General features: G+C 57.2%; 1 protein-coding gene across 8 annotated transcripts in view; it reads left to right on the top strand.

The window, feature by feature from the left end:
• The window catches only part of Agap3 (ArfGAP with GTPase domain, ankyrin repeat and PH domain 3), a 52,306-nt gene that overhangs the window by 21,388 nt on the left and 15,300 nt on the right, over positions 1-15,618 (top strand). For 3 of the 8 annotated variants that reach the window (XM_021659332.2, XM_060373822.1, XM_021659329.2), the window contains exons 2-9: positions 4,166-4,224; positions 4,447-4,534; positions 4,747-4,832; positions 4,912-5,053; positions 5,555-5,689; positions 5,819-5,946; positions 7,527-7,685; positions 11,206-11,298. In XM_021659332.2, coding sequence (XP_021515007.1) covers positions 4,166-4,224; positions 4,447-4,534; positions 4,747-4,832; positions 4,912-5,053; positions 5,555-5,689; positions 5,819-5,946; positions 7,527-7,685; positions 11,206-11,298 — 890 coding nt within the window. Of the gene's footprint in view, positions 1-2,146; positions 3,039-4,165; positions 4,225-4,446; positions 4,535-4,746; positions 4,833-4,911; positions 5,054-5,554; positions 5,690-5,818; positions 5,947-7,526; positions 7,686-8,084; positions 8,244-10,127; positions 11,049-11,205; positions 11,299-15,618 lie in introns of those variants that run through there. The other 5 variants (XM_021659337.2, XM_021659336.2, XM_021659333.2 and 2 more) reach the window with 4 other exon arrangements.

The following is a 15,618-nucleotide window of genomic DNA, read 5'->3' as shown; positions in this document are numbered from 1 at the left end:
CACTACATGACTAAAACATGTAGGCAGAGGACCTAGGGCAGACCCATACAGGCTCCCTGATTGTCACTTCAGGCTCTGTGAGCCCTATTCAGTGGGCCGTGTTCTTGTGGTGTCTTTGACCCCTCTGTCAGCCCACTTAGAGTACTCTGGGCCATCTGCCCAAAGGTGGCACCGCTCAGATCATGAATCAAGAAAATGTCTCCACAGATCTGGCAGTCTTTATTTTTTAAATTTACTTTTATGTGCATTGGTGTTTTGCTTGCATGTAGGTCTGTGTGATGGCGTCAGATCTTGGAATTACAGTTTTGACCTGCCATATGAGTGCTGGGAATTGAACCCGGATCCTCTGATACAGCATTCAGTGCTCTTAACTGCTGAACCATTTCTCCAGTCCCAACTTGGCAGCCTTTTTTGTTTTTTTTTTTAAGACAGATTTTCTTTGTGTAACCTTGGCTGTCCTGGACTTGCTTTGTAGACCTTGAGATCTGCCAGTTCCGTTACAGAGACCTGCCTGCTTCTGCCTCCCTGAGTGCTGAGATTTCGGGCATGTGCACCACTGTTACCAGCTCAACTTGGCAGTCTTAAGGATGCATTTTCTCAATTAAGATTTCCTCTTGCCTGATATGTCTAGGTTTGTCGAGTAAACAAAACCAAAATCAGCACAGCATGTCAAAGTAAAAAGACTGCATTTTTCTGGTTGGCTTAGGAAGGTCGGCTGACTTACATTAGAAAGTGTGAGTCAAGATCTCTGGGGTTGTCTGATCCTGGGCCTGCCTGAGATCCTGGGAAAGGCTCCTCTGTGGAACCGCCTGTTACATCTGTTGTTAGGAACAGGGAGGCAACCATCCTCTCCACTCTTAATAACTACTCCCACGAGAATGCAGAATGCCCCAGAGATCCAGCCCAGGACTTGAAAGTCCCCAGCTCCCCCTTCTGGGAGCACCTTGATTGGAGGGGCCCTGCCTTCCCAGGCATTCCCCTCACCCCAGCCCCCTCAGGAATGTGCTGCTCTCTTTCATCTCCTAGTTCTCATAGGGACCATGGGATTCTGGAGCTGAAAGGAACTTGGAGTTGGGCTGGGTTGGGTGGAGGCCACCTGGGAGGATGATCAGTGTCGGGGTCACTCAAGCACTACCCTAAAGTGGTTTCTTCCGTCTGTTCCTGGTGCCAGTGGTTGTCATCTTTGGATGATGGAAGCTGGCTGTCTGGGCCAGGAGAGGAGTGATATGGCTGGTGCAGTGTCTGTCTATCACAGAGTGGAGCATTTGCTCCGTCCTGGGATGAACCTGAATTTTCTCAGGACTGTGTGCAGCCCACATCCCTGATGCCAAAAAGCCATTGGAATTAGGGGTGCCTTAGTTTACAGTGTCAGCCAAGGCAGGTGAGGACCACAGATTCTCCCACTGCTGTTACCTGGACCTGGCTAGGTAGCAGGGTCCTCGAGAGTTTCTCCTGAGCACTGAGGTTTACCTTTCACTTTTTCCGCTTGCCCTTTGGTCTAGTCCAAGCAAAATAGTGTCTTCTGAGTTTTATAATATCCAAAGGAAAAGTCTGCCTCAGCAACAGCAGCTGCTGTAGCATCAGAGCACTGAGATAGGGTCACTTTGCTAAAATTTCCAGTCTGAAGACAGCAGTCTGCAGCTCAGAGATGGCATAAGATTTGTCTATATCCTGGCTCAGAATTTGGGCTTCTAACGAATTTGTCTGCTCTGGAGACCTTGGTCCTTCCTCTTTGAAGAAGGGGGAAATGGTTCACTTTTCTACAAACACTGTGCCTTGTGTAGGGTGTGCTTGAGGACTGTTATTTATTTGGTGTGCTCTTAATGACAACTCCTCACCTACCTGCCTAGTCCTAGGAGGAGCCCTGGCTGGAATTTCCTGTTTTCTGAGCGCTCCTAGGGGCTGCCCTAGCAGGCCGGCTGTGCTGCGCCGCCGTTCCTGGGTGTTCCAGGCCAGACTTGCCACCTCTCCTGGTTAGGCTGGCTCTAGGCCCTTCCAGGTCTGGGCTTGCAGGCTTGAGGTGGAGGAGTTGAGGGACTCTATAGGCCCGCACCAAGGTGCCCAGAGGCCGGAGGTCCGTGCGCCCCCGGCCGCGGCCCCGGCCCGGGCCCAGCCCCGCATCCCTCGCCATGGGCCTGGCCTTCGCCTGTGGGCCCTGAGCATGGAGCGGGGCTGGCCGCCGGGGGAGAGCTGCAGCGGGGAGCGGCCCGCCGTCTGCCGCCGCGCCCTCAGCGTCTGCGACTCGCTGGACCTGCACAGCTCCCCGGCCGACCGGACCGCCGCCGCCCTACAGGCCGCCTTGTGCGCCGCGCGCGAACAGCCTGCGCGCCCACGGAGCGTGTGCTCCGGGACTCGGGGGTCGGCGCCCTCTGGCGCGCGCAGCCTGCTGCTCGGCTTCCTGCGCCCGCGCCACGGCCGTCGGGGCCCCACGCCCTCGGAACCTCGGGGCTCGCCGCCACCCAGCCCTGAGCTCAGCCCCGCGCCTACCCGGCGCAGTCGCGGCCCTGGGGAGCGGGCGGCCAGGCCCCGGCCCACCAGCATGACGTTCCTGGAGGTGAACCGTCTAGAGCTGGCGGCGTCGGAGGCGCCGGGCGCGGGGCTTGGCCGCACGGGGAGCTCGGGCTTCCTGCGGGGCGCGTCGCTGTGGAGTAGCCAGCGCTGGCAGGTGTTCCGTGGTGGCGGCGGGCGCGGCGCGGAGAATCCCCGGCGCGGTTTGTCTGCGCTCAGGAAGAGCTTTAGCTTCCGTCTGCGCCGCGGCCAGGAGATCCGGCGCTCCGAGTCGGGGCTGCTTGCCCGGCCACCCCGCGCACGCACCCGCAGCGACGGCGATGCCAGCTCCCTGGGTACTTTCCCAAGCCGCCGAGACCTGCTGGGCGCTGACGCCCCGTGCGCGCCACCGGAGCCCGGCCGCCCCCGCGCCGCCGCCAGCCTCTGGAAGCTGCTCACCAACCGCTTCCGCCGGAGGGAGCCCGCGCCCGCAGCGCCGCTGTGGAGCCGTCGGGCAGCAGGGGCCCCAGGACTCCTGGGCGGGCAGAGCGGTAAGGGGGAAGGCTGTGCGCCGAAGTAGCGTCTGGTTGAGTCTGGCAGAAATCAGTTTGTGTGAGAAACTGTCGGAGCCTACCTGATAGAGACGGGTGGGTGAGCATTGCCTTCGCCGGCCAGTTGGTATGTCGAGAGTCGTTAGAAGGGCCCAGAGAAGAGAGCAGTGGTATAGAATTCCAGGCAGTGGCACTGCCCATAGCATCCTGGAGTGGCATCCTAAGAGACCTGAGTTCCAGTGCCATCCTCTTTCTATACTGTGGATACAGTATGGCTGGCTGCTCAGGAAAGAGGTTCTCTACTGGGATGAGAGAGTTTCCTAGCTGGGGCTTGACCTCTCTAGCTGCCTCTGAAGCTGAGGTCAGGGACTGATTGTGGACTTAAGCGAGATAACACTGTGAAACATCTGTGGGCCGGGCCAATGAGTGGGAGCTGGGCAGGACAGCAAGTACTGCCCAGACAAAGCCCAGGCCAGGCCATCTAGAACTTGCTGGCTCTCAGGTCACAGGCACCTAGGAGCAAGAGGTTTCCCTTGGAAGGACTTTGAATCTAGGGGCCCAGTGGTTTTGAGTGTGGTCTAATGAAAGGGAGCCTGGAGGCTGTCTTCTGCAGAGGTGCTGGGGAGAAGGCCTAGCAGGGCCTGGTAGATGTGCCTCATTGGACCTGCCTTTACAGAACAGGGCTAGGCGAGGCTCCTCCCTCTTCGCCCTGGCTCAGGAATGTGGTAGGTGGCCCCACCCTTCGAAGGGTGAGCTGTTCCTACTCGCAGGAAGGAGACTGGTCCCCCTTGCCAGGGCCCTGCCCATTTTGGGTCTGGTCTGAGACCTGCTGGAGTAGCCTCTTACCTGGGTGAGAGGCATCCAGGCAGCAGGCCAGGTGAGCTCATGAGGAGTCTCCTAATGGACCAAGCAGGGTCAACAGACCTAGTACAGGCAGGTTGAGCTTCAGCTCACAGTCCTGCCCTGAAGACTCTTTGTTCCCTAGGGAGTTAGGGGTGAGGGTCAAGGCCTCCTGGAGGACAGTAATGTCTGGTCTTGACTGAGGGGTGTTATAGGTGGCAGGTGTGAAGATTCGGGCAGGTGTGTGTGTGCCACAGTGGCCCTGATGGATGGCTCTGTCTTTGCAGATTCATTTGTGAACAGCCAGGAGTGGACCCTGAGCCGCTCTGTGCCAGAGCTTAAAGTGGTGAGTGGGCCCAGGGAGGTCCAGAGGCCCTGTGGCTGGGTGGGCCAGGCTTCAGGTTGTGGTTCTGCTGACTTCCACTCTTTCCCCTGTTGCCTTACTCCCTCCCCCTGGCGTTCTCTGGGCCTCTCTCTACCTTTCCAACCTGCACATTCCTTCCTGAGCCCCGGGCTCACCTTTTCCTCACGCCTTCTGACCATGGCTTCACCCGTTCCTCTTCTGCAGGGCATAGTGGGGAACCTGTCTAGTGGGAAGTCAGCCTTGGTGCACCGATATCTGACAGGCACCTACGTCCAGGAAGAGTCCCCTGAAGGTGAGCATCACAGGCCAGGCCGCCCAAGAGGCTGGCCAGAGGTTGCCTCTGCCCCCACCACGTGTCTGTGGAGGCCTCTCACTCCTGTCCCGGCCCATCCTCTCCTCTTCTCCCCTGGGAACCAGGGCTTCTGCTCATGCCCGCACACGTGCATACCCTCCCCCCATGTTCTCCTTTCTCCACATTTGGTCCTGACCTGTACTCTGTCCTAGGGGGTCGGTTTAAAAAGGAGATTGTGGTGGATGGCCAGAGTTACCTGCTGCTGATCCGAGATGAAGGCGGCCCCCCTGAGCTCCAGGTGATGCGCCTGCTGACTTGCCTGCCTAGTGCCCAGCTTCCCCAGGGCCAGCGGGTGCTCACTGTGCTTATCTCCGCAGTTCGCTGCCTGGGTGGATGCGGTGGTGTTTGTGTTCAGCCTGGAAGATGAAATCAGCTTCCAGACGGTGTACAACTACTTCCTGCGCCTCTGCAGCTTCCGAAATGCCAGCGAGGTGCCCATGGTGCTGGTGGGCACACAGGGTGAGGCAGGGATGGTGGTGGATGAGTAAAGTCTCCAAAAGCAGGCCATGAGACCCCAGCTCCCACTCCCTGCCCAGCAGACTCCTAACTACCATGGGACTTAAACCCGTGGTCCTTAATTTGCTTTTCTCTGGATGATTCCCAAATGTATGTGATTATTGTGTCCAAAGTTGTTATTGTTGTTACTGGAACAAGGTCGGTCTCTGTAGTCCAGGCTGACCTTGAATTTGTGGTTCTCTTGTCTTACCCTCCCAAATCTAAGATTATAGGCATGTGCCACAACACTGGGCTGTGTCCACATTTGTTTTCAGTGCATGAGCAAGGACTCATTATAAAGCACTGGTTTGTTTTTACTCAAAGAGGCAATAATCGAATGAGACAAGGTCTAGGCACCTGAGTTCTCCATGTTCTGTGCACCCCGCTTGGGCCTCTCTGCTGGCCCACCAGTGCATAACCCTCTATTGCTTCTCAGCCAGCTGAGTGAGTCCCCATTTCCAACAGATGCTATCAGTGCTGCCAATCCCCGGGTCATTGACGACAGCAGAGCCCGCAAGCTGTCCACAGACCTGAAGCGCTGCACCTATTACGAAACCTGTGCAACCTATGGGCTCAATGTGGAGCGAGTCTTCCAGGATGGTAACTCAGGACCCCAGAGCTGGGTGCAGGGTGGCTCCGTGGCAGGCGCTGTGCGTACCCGGGGAGCTGCCGCGCTGGACAGTAACTCCTTTCTCCGGCAAGTAGAGTTGACTCTGCTCTTCCCTGCAGTGGCCCAGAAAGTGGTAGCCTTGCGGAAGAAGCAGCAGCTGGCTATCGGGCCCTGCAAGTCCCTGCCCAACTCGCCGAGCCACTCGGCCGTATCTGCTGCCTCCATCCCAGCTGTACACATCAATCAGGTGCGGTTGCCTGCCTGTACCCCCTGGTCTTGTTTGTGTGTGTCTCAGCACCTCCGGCTCATCCTCACCCTTGCTCATATCTCTCGACTCCTAGCCTTGCTTGTGGCTCCAGTTCAATTCTGTTTAGCCTGCATGGCTGGCCTTGGTCTGGCCTTCTCCTTGTGGTGACTGCTCCTTGTCCCAGTCTCTATCTCCTTCACTCCACTGGCTTTCCTCTCAACTACTCTACTACAACATCACAAACACGTGCTTGTATGAACTCCATTACATGGCCTCCTGAGCGACTGCTTATGAAAGCCTTGCTTAGCAGGCACAGAGAGAAAAGAAAGTTCTTTCCGGAGTGCTTACCCTTCTTCTCTAATGGGCAAACACTTCCACTTGGTTGTAGGTGCAGTGCCGTCTTCCCAGAGAGGGGGAGGCAGCTCACATCCCCAAGCCCACTAAGCACCTAGGCCGGCCCTCTGCCCAGTGGCAGTCTCTGTGTTAGAAGGGCAGCACATCCTCATGAAGGTTCTTGCCTTCAGCTCCACTTGGAGTATGCCGAATCTGAGCCGGTTCCTGCCATTGCATGTCCCACCATACCATTTGGACACTTGTCTGTACCTGGGTTAAGTTTTGGCCCTTGACATGTGGACCAGTGCCTTGTTCTGTAGCTGCACACCCTTCCTGCTCTGCCTCACTGCCCTTTGCAAGCCCAGAGTCATCCACGGTGGTCAGTGATCAGCTACTGTGCTTTCCAGTGGCAGCTTGGCCACAGCGCCAGGGACTCTTCTTAGGACTTCTAAGGCACGAGGATTCTTACACCGTCCCTCCATGCAAAGGCGGGATGAGGCTGAGGTGTAACACCCTGCCCCTTTGCGGTGGGCCTGATCATGGGAGGCTGCTGAGGGCAGGGGCGGTGCACTCCCTTGGCCAGTCTAGTGTTGGAGATGGGCCTGGTGCTCTGGTGAGGCCTGATTTCCATGCACCATCTCTGTGGTCCTGGAAAGACACTTCTGTATACTCTCTCCATCCTATAAGCATTTTTGGCTTTCTCGTCTCCTTTTCCATTACCCATCTGCAACGTATTGTGCCCAGCAGCTTTTGCTCTGTTCTGCGCTACACTTCAGCCTGTTCCTGATGCCTTCTATGTCATAACACTTTGTCAAAGTAGATCTCAGACTGCCCAACACCCTGAGCCCAGCCCCAGCTCTTGGAACCCATCGCCCAGCCTTCTGCCTCTGACTTTTGAGGATTCAGAAAGGGTGACCTACTTTCTTGTCCCAGACCACCTGCAAACCATGATGCCACTGTTTGTTTACTTTCAGGCCACATCCCTGACTTTGTAATGTTAGTTTGTGCCCCTGTTTTAGCTCTCAGGTTGGCACAGCAGCAGCCCCACCCACCCAGTTCCTTCCAGAGCCTTGGTACAAAGGTGCCAAGTTTCCCATAGTGACAGCTGGATGCTGTTGGCCTCCAAGGAGATGCCAGCTCCCCATAATGCCACCTTTAGGAGCCAGTGGCTCTTCTGCTGTCTCTTGTGCTGTGCCCTTTTCCCTCTGCTCCCCAGGGTCACTCTCAGCAGCCCTCTCTATTCTTAGGCCACGAATGGCGGCGGCAGCGCCTTCAGCGACTACTCATCCTCAGTCCCCTCCACCCCCAGCATCAGCCAGCGGGAGCTGCGCATCGAGACCATCGCTGCCTCCTCCACCCCCACGCCCATCCGCAAGCAGTCCAAGCGGCGTTCCAACATCTTCACGGTACGTGCCCCATCCTCCTTCCTGCCCAGCCGCCATCACAGCGCAGGCAGGGCTGCACCGAGCTCCCGAGCAGGAGGGCAGGCCGCCCCAGGTCAAGAGGACGCAGTCTCTCTCACACTTAGATACACAGGGCTCCTCGGTTCCTCACTGGACCCGCAGCATCTTCCAGGCCATGCCTCTGAGCCCAGAAGGGGCTCCCCTCAGACCTTCCCCTGTGCACATGCTCACCCCCTGCAGCCTCCCGCCCTCCCAAACCCTAGAGTTTCTGTATCAGCTTGGAAGGAATCTTTGGATTTGTGGCCTAACTTCCCTGACCCCCTTTGATTCAACAGCTAATGAACCGGAGGCCGGAAGGCTGTTTGCCCAAGGCGACACAGAGGGTTAGCTGGCCGAGCTAGAGTCCCAGCCAGGCCTCCCAGTCCGCCTTCCGGCTCTTTTTCCGTTACCCCACTGCCGAGGGGAACATTCATGCTTCCCACCCACCGCTGTGATTGGTTTAACAAAGGCTTAGCCATCTTTTCCTGGGCTTCACCACGCTGCCTCGTGCCTCCCGCTCAGGTTTGTCCTGTCTCCTTGTGAGCTCCTTGCCCTTCCCTACCAACCTCATGCCCCTACCCGGGGTCCACTGAACCTCCCTGCTCAGAGTCAACCCCTCAGCTCTTTGGCCCCTGAGCTTGCTGCTCCCCATCCCAGTTTTTACACACCATGCCCACCCCGCCCCAGCTGTGGCCCTTCTGTGGGGCTCTGGCTGGACTGTTCCAGGAGCTGTGGGCAGACAACAGGTGGGTGAGCAGCCTGTCCCTCTGTATCACTCCACACCTCTTTCTGAGAGCCAGGGTTTGGCTCTTGGCCTGGGCCTGTATCCAGCTGGCCAGGCTAGACTTTCTGGACCCTGCCCAGACAGAGCCAGTGCCCCTGGGCCTCTATCCTCCATCCTCACATCTGCCCTGCTTGACATACCTCTGCCCTCATCCCTCTGTCCGCTGGCTCCTGGTGTGCGCGCTCACTGGCCTCTTTCTGCTGACAGCTGCTGCTGCTGCTGCTGGGGCGCACTGTGCTTATGCAGCTCCAACCCTCCCAGACCCACAGCTTCTCCTTTCTGTTCTGTTCCATCCATTGAGATATGCAGAGCATTGGTGGCTGCCTGCTTGTGTCCACACCTGCTGCTGCTACTGCTGCTGTAAAGCCCTTGGGTGCCTCTGTCACAGTGACCACCATTGGTGCCCTCCACAGCCTATTCCCCAACATCAACATCCTGTCTCAGTCATCCACTGCCTTGATTCCATTCTTAACATCCTCCCATCTTTCCCCACTGGCTGGTTCAACATCAGGGCATCCCTGCCTCCCTGCTTGGCCTTCCATGCCTGACTCCATGGCCTCTGAGTGCCACAGGACCTTCGGGCTCCCTCCATGTGTACTCTGCTGCCTGCCTGCCTCAGCTGTGCTGCCTTGCCCTACCACACCCCTTGCTGCTTCAAGCACGGCCTTCCCTCCAGGCCTTTCCATTTTCTCCATCTTCACAGTAGCGACCTTATTTTTTTCTTTTCATCGTTTCCATGGTGAGCTCACTTGCGCCATTGTCCCTGAGGCAGCCTCAAGGCATGGTCAACTCTATGGGTGTATCTTGGGAATTCACCCCATCAAGGCTGTTGGGGCCACCCTTCCTTCATCCCTCCTAGAGGAGTTACTCCTGCTCCAGGGGGATCCTGTTTTGTGCTGCCTGTTCTGTGACTGGTGACTCCTTGGTGGGCATGGTTGTGATGTCCCCGGTCTCCCCTTCATGACTCCATGTATTTATTTGTTGCCACTCTTGCCCTGGTTCCAGTTCCCACCCTTCATGGGGAGGTGCCACTCTGGGCTCCTGGGATTTTCTGGTAGTTGGCAGCCCCTTGGCTTACCAGCCTGGCCGGGGTAGGCCTCATGACATTCATCCTGACCAGCAGTTCAGTCTGGAAACCCAGTGACAGCAGTCCATCCTCTCTCCTCGCAGGGCCAAAGGGGCCCGAGGGCTTTATTTAGCCCTGGAGGGTTCTGGAGGCAGGAGCTGTCTGTGGAGCTGCTGGGCAGCGATTTAATCTTTACCAGTTTGGCCCAGTTCTTTCTGCTCCCCCTGCTGGGCTTTCTCCCACATTGCAGTTGCAGCCCTTTGTCCCGCCCCTGTGCCCTAGCTGGGCTCCCGGCAGCCTGGGAAAACAGGAGGGACGGGGCCCGGGCAGCAGAGTGGTGAACATTCCCTGCTGACATGGACTGCTGGGCCACAAGTGCCCAGCAGCTGGCGGCCTCCTCCTCCTTTCCTTTACCTATCCTCCTCCTCACATCCTCCTCTTCATCCCGCTGCTGCCTCTCCCCAGGCGCCTGGGTCTCTGCCCTCACCAGTGCTGACCGACTTTTGCGGGGCTTAAGTATAACTTGCCAAAATCTTTATTCTTTCGATATTTGCAGATATGTGCCACTGTTTCCAACTTTTCATCAACAAAAAGGCCTTTCCAACTCCTTCCAAATTAGAAGACCAGGTGGTGACACACAGCACCTCTGGACATTCCCCCTGTGCGGGGCCGGAGGCGGGCCGGGCCCTGGGACTGCTCTCAGATGAGAAGCGGCCGCCGAGCTCCCCGCTCCAGAGACCCACAGGAACCTTTGTAACTAACCCTACCCCCAGGGAAGGCTAGGAACGCCGGAGCCCGCGCTGGGGGCTGCCGGGGGACCAGGCCCGGCTGGATGCTGCGCCAGGCTCGCTGAATGGAGAAGAAGGGAGCTCGGCCCACGCCGGCCGGCCAAAGCGACGAGGCCCAGAGGGGCGGGGTCACTCAAGCCCGCTGGCCCAGCTGCTCCTGGGGGGAGCTTTCCTGCCCCTCCCCTCCTCTGCTCCTTCCTGCATGGACTTCTGCCGTTCCTGCTCCTGCTCCGGAAGCCGCCGCCACCGCGCTTGCCTTGCCCCCTCTTTTTGGCCCCTCCCCCTGTTTCCTAGGATCCGCATTTGGGTGGACTCTGCCCCAGGAGCTTGGCAGGGTGCAGGGCCTCTTCTGGCCTTTCTCCTCTCTCTCTCCATCCACTGTGCCCCTCGGGCCACACCGACGCGCTCGGTGCCATGTGGTGTCTGTGCCGCAAACGAGCACCTGCCCGCTCACTTCTGGACTTTGCTATCCCTGGTTGTCGTGCCCTGTGCTCCTGGCCAGCCCTCAGCCCCACCGGGCCACCTCTCCTTGCCCCTCCCTTCACTTAACATAAAACTCCAGACCCTGGGCTGCGTGCTCATCGCGCCCTCCGTATTTCATGTCCTTGCTCTTTGTGAGGGGCGGGCCCGGCTCAGTGACCTGTGCTGCTCTGTATGGTGCCGTGTGTAAGAATAAACCCATTGGAATACTCGTGTCTCGGTTCCTTCCCGACCCGCCGCCCAGGCCCAACCCAGTGCTAGGGCTGCCCAGGAGAGGGAGGAATAGGGGAGGGAGGGGACGTGCAGGCGGGCAGTTCTCCCCCAAAGGCCCCAGACCTCTAACACTTGCCTTCTTTTCTCTTTCAGTCTCGAAAAGGTGCTGACCTAGACCGGGAGAAGAAGGCTGCTGAGTGCAAAGTAGACAGCATCGGGAGTGGCCGGGCCATCCCCATCAAGCAGGTCAGCACCCCGTCTCCTCTTGGCCCAGGAGTCTTCCCAGGGCCTCCCAGGTGGTCCTTTTTTACCAAGGGACAGGTGATCCTGGTCTGAAGATTGAGGCTCAACTATGCGGTCCCTAGGCAGCTGCCTTCCCTCCTCATTACCACTGGAGAGCAGCAGAGAGCCGCCTGCGGCCCTCAGTTGCCTTCCAGACCTGATGGGTCTTTAGTGCAACCTGGAGAGGTGATCTCCTGGCCTCTGAGCATGAAGAGGCATGAGGGCAATAACGTAAGCGGCTGGGCGCGGTGGTGGCACATGCCTGTAACCCCAGAACTTGGGAGACAGAGGCAGGAGTATCTACAGTTTGAGCCAGTATGAGCTATATAAGGAATCCCAGGTCAGGTCCACTTCATAGCAAGACCCTGTCTTAAAAACACAGTCCAAAAAGGTGCATGAGTAAAAGGCAGTACTGAGTGATGATCCCATCCGGGGATGCACTTTTGCAGTTGTGAGCATCTTTTTTTTTTTTCTGATTCCAGTTACTGTTGCCTCTGTGTGGACTCAGGGCTCACTGCTTAGGCTGCAGCCTATCTGGGTTATTCCCTAAAGAAAACTGGTTCCCCTTCCTCAGCAGCATCCCTGTCATGTCCCAGGAGACACTCTCTTGGGCATCTGGCTCCCGCAACTTTGTGTCCCTTCTTCTGTTCCCTAAGCCTCAAGTGTAGGGGTTGTGTTACTGATGTTCCATTTAAGGCTGGGCTTTCCATGGTCATTTAAAGATTTATTTTTCTGTCTATCTGTTGATGTGCCTTGGAGTTTTGTCTGCATGTATATCTATGTGAGAGCGGTGGATCCTCTGGAATTGGGATTACAGATAGCTGTGAGCTGGGAATTGAACCCAGGTCCTCTGGAAAATCGGCCAGTGCCCCTAACTGCTGGGCTGCCTCTCCAGCCCCTGGCCTCCTCCCATGGTCATTTCATTTCTTTTGACCAGCTGTGCTTCACTCTAGCAGCTGCACGTGGAAGCTTCTCTGATCGGGGTGAGAGGTGCTTAGCGAGAAAGCATGTGACTTTCTGTGGCGCCTTTTCAAGAAAAAAATTAGAGATGTCATCGTGTGATCTCTCTACCACCGCCGTTCTGAGAGCTCGAGGTCATCCAAGCCTCCTGAGGGGTTGCATGGGGCTGATGAAGGTGGTAGTTCGAGTGTCGGATAGGAGCCCTGGCCAGTGTTACTGAGTGGAGGGGTGGTGTTTGAATGAGCAGGCCTCTTCTAGGAATTTGGTGTGCCAGATGGACCTTCTTGGTACTGCTGTGGTGCAGGCCGTCCAAGTATCTGGTGGCTGCAGACGGACATGTTGCCTGGTTTTGACCCGGGCAAAGAGCACTAGAGCCAGGTTTGGCCAGGACCTGTGGGTAGGTTTAACCCTTCCAGGGTCCATCGGCAGTGTGAGCTCTTGGGAGCAGCCAGTCCCAGTGTCTGCATCATGTGTTAAAGTTGGAGGGTTCTGATGCTCTGTGAAGGTGTATTTAGAAAAACACATTCCAGGAGGCTAGTGAGGGTCCAGAGGGTGGGGCAGGGATGGGGCCACATGCACACCCTGCTCTTTCTCCTGCTTTCTTTTCTTCATCCCTCTGTTGATTGAATTTATGTCTGTCGGGGGGCCATTCCAGCTTGGACAGTCTCCTGGGAGGAAAGTCGCCCGAAAAGGCTGCGGGCACAGAACGGCAGCAGTGAAAGCCTTCTCCCTCCTCCTGTCCCTCTGTCCGGCAGTGTGTTCCTGTCCTGTTTATGGCTTGATTCCAGGAGGCAGGGGCCTTCTGTTGCTGGTGCGCTGTGGCTGCAGCCTGGTCACCTGCCTGTGTGGGAGGTGGCTGGGGGAGGATGGCAGGCCCTTTCAGAGTGGTGCTGTAATGTTAGCACACACACCCAAACAGGTTTGATGAGCGAATGAGAACACTCTTCTGCCTCAGCTCCCACTGGCCTTCCTCTGTGGGGCTTGCAGTAACTGAATGAAGGGTGGAGGGGTGAGGGTGTCCCGTCAGCCTGCAGCCTGGAAGTCAGGTGGTCGCTTGGGTTTTACATTCCCTAAGCTTCTCAGAACGGGCCCTCCCGCATTGAGGCCCCGGGAGCTATCAGGCCTGTATCTGTCTTTTGTACAGGAGATGCTATTGCTCGCTATTGAGTCCACCTAGGGAAGTGGAGGGCTACTGTTGGAGAGGCCCCGCCCATGAGGGATGGGGACCGGCGCTCTCCGCTCTCCGCTCTCCGGAGCACCCATTCGGCCCTCCAGGGTTTGCTTCGACCTTACCCACCTATCAGGTCCCAACTCCGCCACGTTCGTGGCCCCTCCCCTTCCCCCGCCCTCTTGTCCTGTGCTCCCCGTTTCTGTTACTTCCCCTCCCCCTAGCTCCTGCTGGGAGTGGAGATTGCATTTCAGTTGCCATTTGCATTCCCAATCAATCCGGACTCCGCAATTAAGTCGGCTGGCGGAGCTGGGAGGGAGGCGGCGGCGGGAACTGGTCCTCTGGGGGCTGTCGCCTCCGCACCGCTCCCATTCCGCCCCAGATTGCTTCCTGCTCCGCGGTGCGCAGCCGGCCGGCCAGGAAGGGAGCGGGAACCCCGCAGCTTCTCTTCTTCTTGGAACCCGGGCTGGAGGGTGGGGACAGCAAGGCTGGGCTGAGGGCGAGGGTCAGGGTCGCTCCGCCGCCCCCTAGCCCGCTGGTGAGTCCTGGGCGCCCCGCCTACGTACCTTGCTAACGAGCCTCATTAAGCAAAAGGGGGCCGGGCGTCCTGAGCTGCCTCCGCAGTCTCTGACTTCTGACCCGCTAGCCAGGCGGAGGAGGACCTGGGTCGGTCCGGTGAACTTAAGACGGCTCTGGCCCAGAGAGGCTCGGAGCTGTTGTGGTTTTTGGATGTTCCCAGCCAGCTGGTGACGCGAAGGCAATGCCCATCATCAGTGACGAGTGCAGGGTTCAGGTGTGAGAGGCCTGGAGCTGGAGGTTGGGTGAAAGGAGATCCCCGTGTTGAGCAACAGCAAAAGTCGTGAATCTTCTGAGGTCTCCCAGGAGACCTACTGTCCCTCCTCTTTTCCTGGTGGATGGCTGTCCTCAGAGGCCGCTTGCCCTTGGGAGCCATTGCTAAGGGTCAAGGAGAGAGAGTAGCTTGGCTCCCCTCCGCTTCTGTAGCTGGCCAGTGGCAGAAACACTACAGCCACAGGCAGGGCACCAGGCAGTTTTCAGGGCTCTTCACAGACGGTAGTTACGACTGGGAAACGGATGGCTTTAAGAAATACCTCAGGCCGTCTTCAGAAGCTCCTTTTGAAGGTTGGGTTCTCACCATCAGGAAGCAGGGTATGTCCCAAACTCTGCAAGTGTCATTGCATCTCCCGAAGTGACAATTGTCTCTTGGAGATGGTGGGAGGAAGAGGAAGGTGGGGGGGGTTAATTAAGGATTTGAGACGGGTTGAAAAATGGGAGCTGGGAAGGTTTAGCACCCTTCCTCAGCTCCAGTTTGCCCCCTAGTGGCCAGGGGTGAGAGCACTTGTAAATCCTTGTATTTTTATGTAATCTTGGCTGGCTGGCTGGCTGGCCGGCCTGCCTTGCCTGCCTTTTAACTTGTCTTGAGCCTCAAACTCTCAAGCCTTGGGGCTACAGGCAAGTGCCACTGTTCCCGCCCTTAATCACATGTTCTAATCTCATCCACTAGGTCAAGAAGGACCCAAAGGGAAGTGTGTGGTTGAATCTGACACTTGGCCTGCTCATTGGCATCCCTCCATGGCCATTTTACTGGCTGGCTGAGGGCAGGGGCTGCTGTTTGCCTTCACAAATGGGCACTATCACCCTTTACTCCCCACGGGGAGACCAGAATGTACTTTTCTGCTGTCCCAGCAATGTCTGTCAGAATTCCTCCCACCAAGTCTGGTCTGTGAATCTAACCACATGCCTCTTCCTATCTGTACTGGGTTGGAGGCTTTGGGGACCAGGCCCCAGGTGTCCGTCTGTAGTGCTCGTGGTCCCACCTGTTCTCCTGTGCTGTGGTCTCGGAGCAGTTCAGAGGGTATCTTTAAGGACTATCAGAGCAGGTTTCTCCCAGGAAGGAGGAAGGAAGGCTGTGGGTGGGTAGTGCCCACCAGGCTCTATATTCTTCCTTCGCTTCTTGATAGCTACACAGCACAGTCTTGGGGAGGGGTGTCTTTTTCCATTCTTCCAACAGACACTTCTGAGCATCTGCTATGGCCCAGCTGTTGTGCTCGGTGTTAAGAATTATTAACAAATAGCCCACCCCTTCCCAGAGGCTCTGGGCTTGCCTCAGTTGGTTTTATTTAGGACTGGGCATTCTA

Source organism: Meriones unguiculatus, chromosome 21 (assembly GCF_030254825.1).
Source record: "Meriones unguiculatus strain TT.TT164.6M chromosome 21, Bangor_MerUng_6.1, whole genome shotgun sequence".
NCBI classification, from domain to species: domain Eukaryota; kingdom Metazoa; phylum Chordata; class Mammalia; order Rodentia; family Muridae; genus Meriones; species Meriones unguiculatus.
The sequence above is the reverse complement of the archived record's forward strand: the minus strand, read 5'-3'. Positions and strand labels throughout refer to the sequence as shown.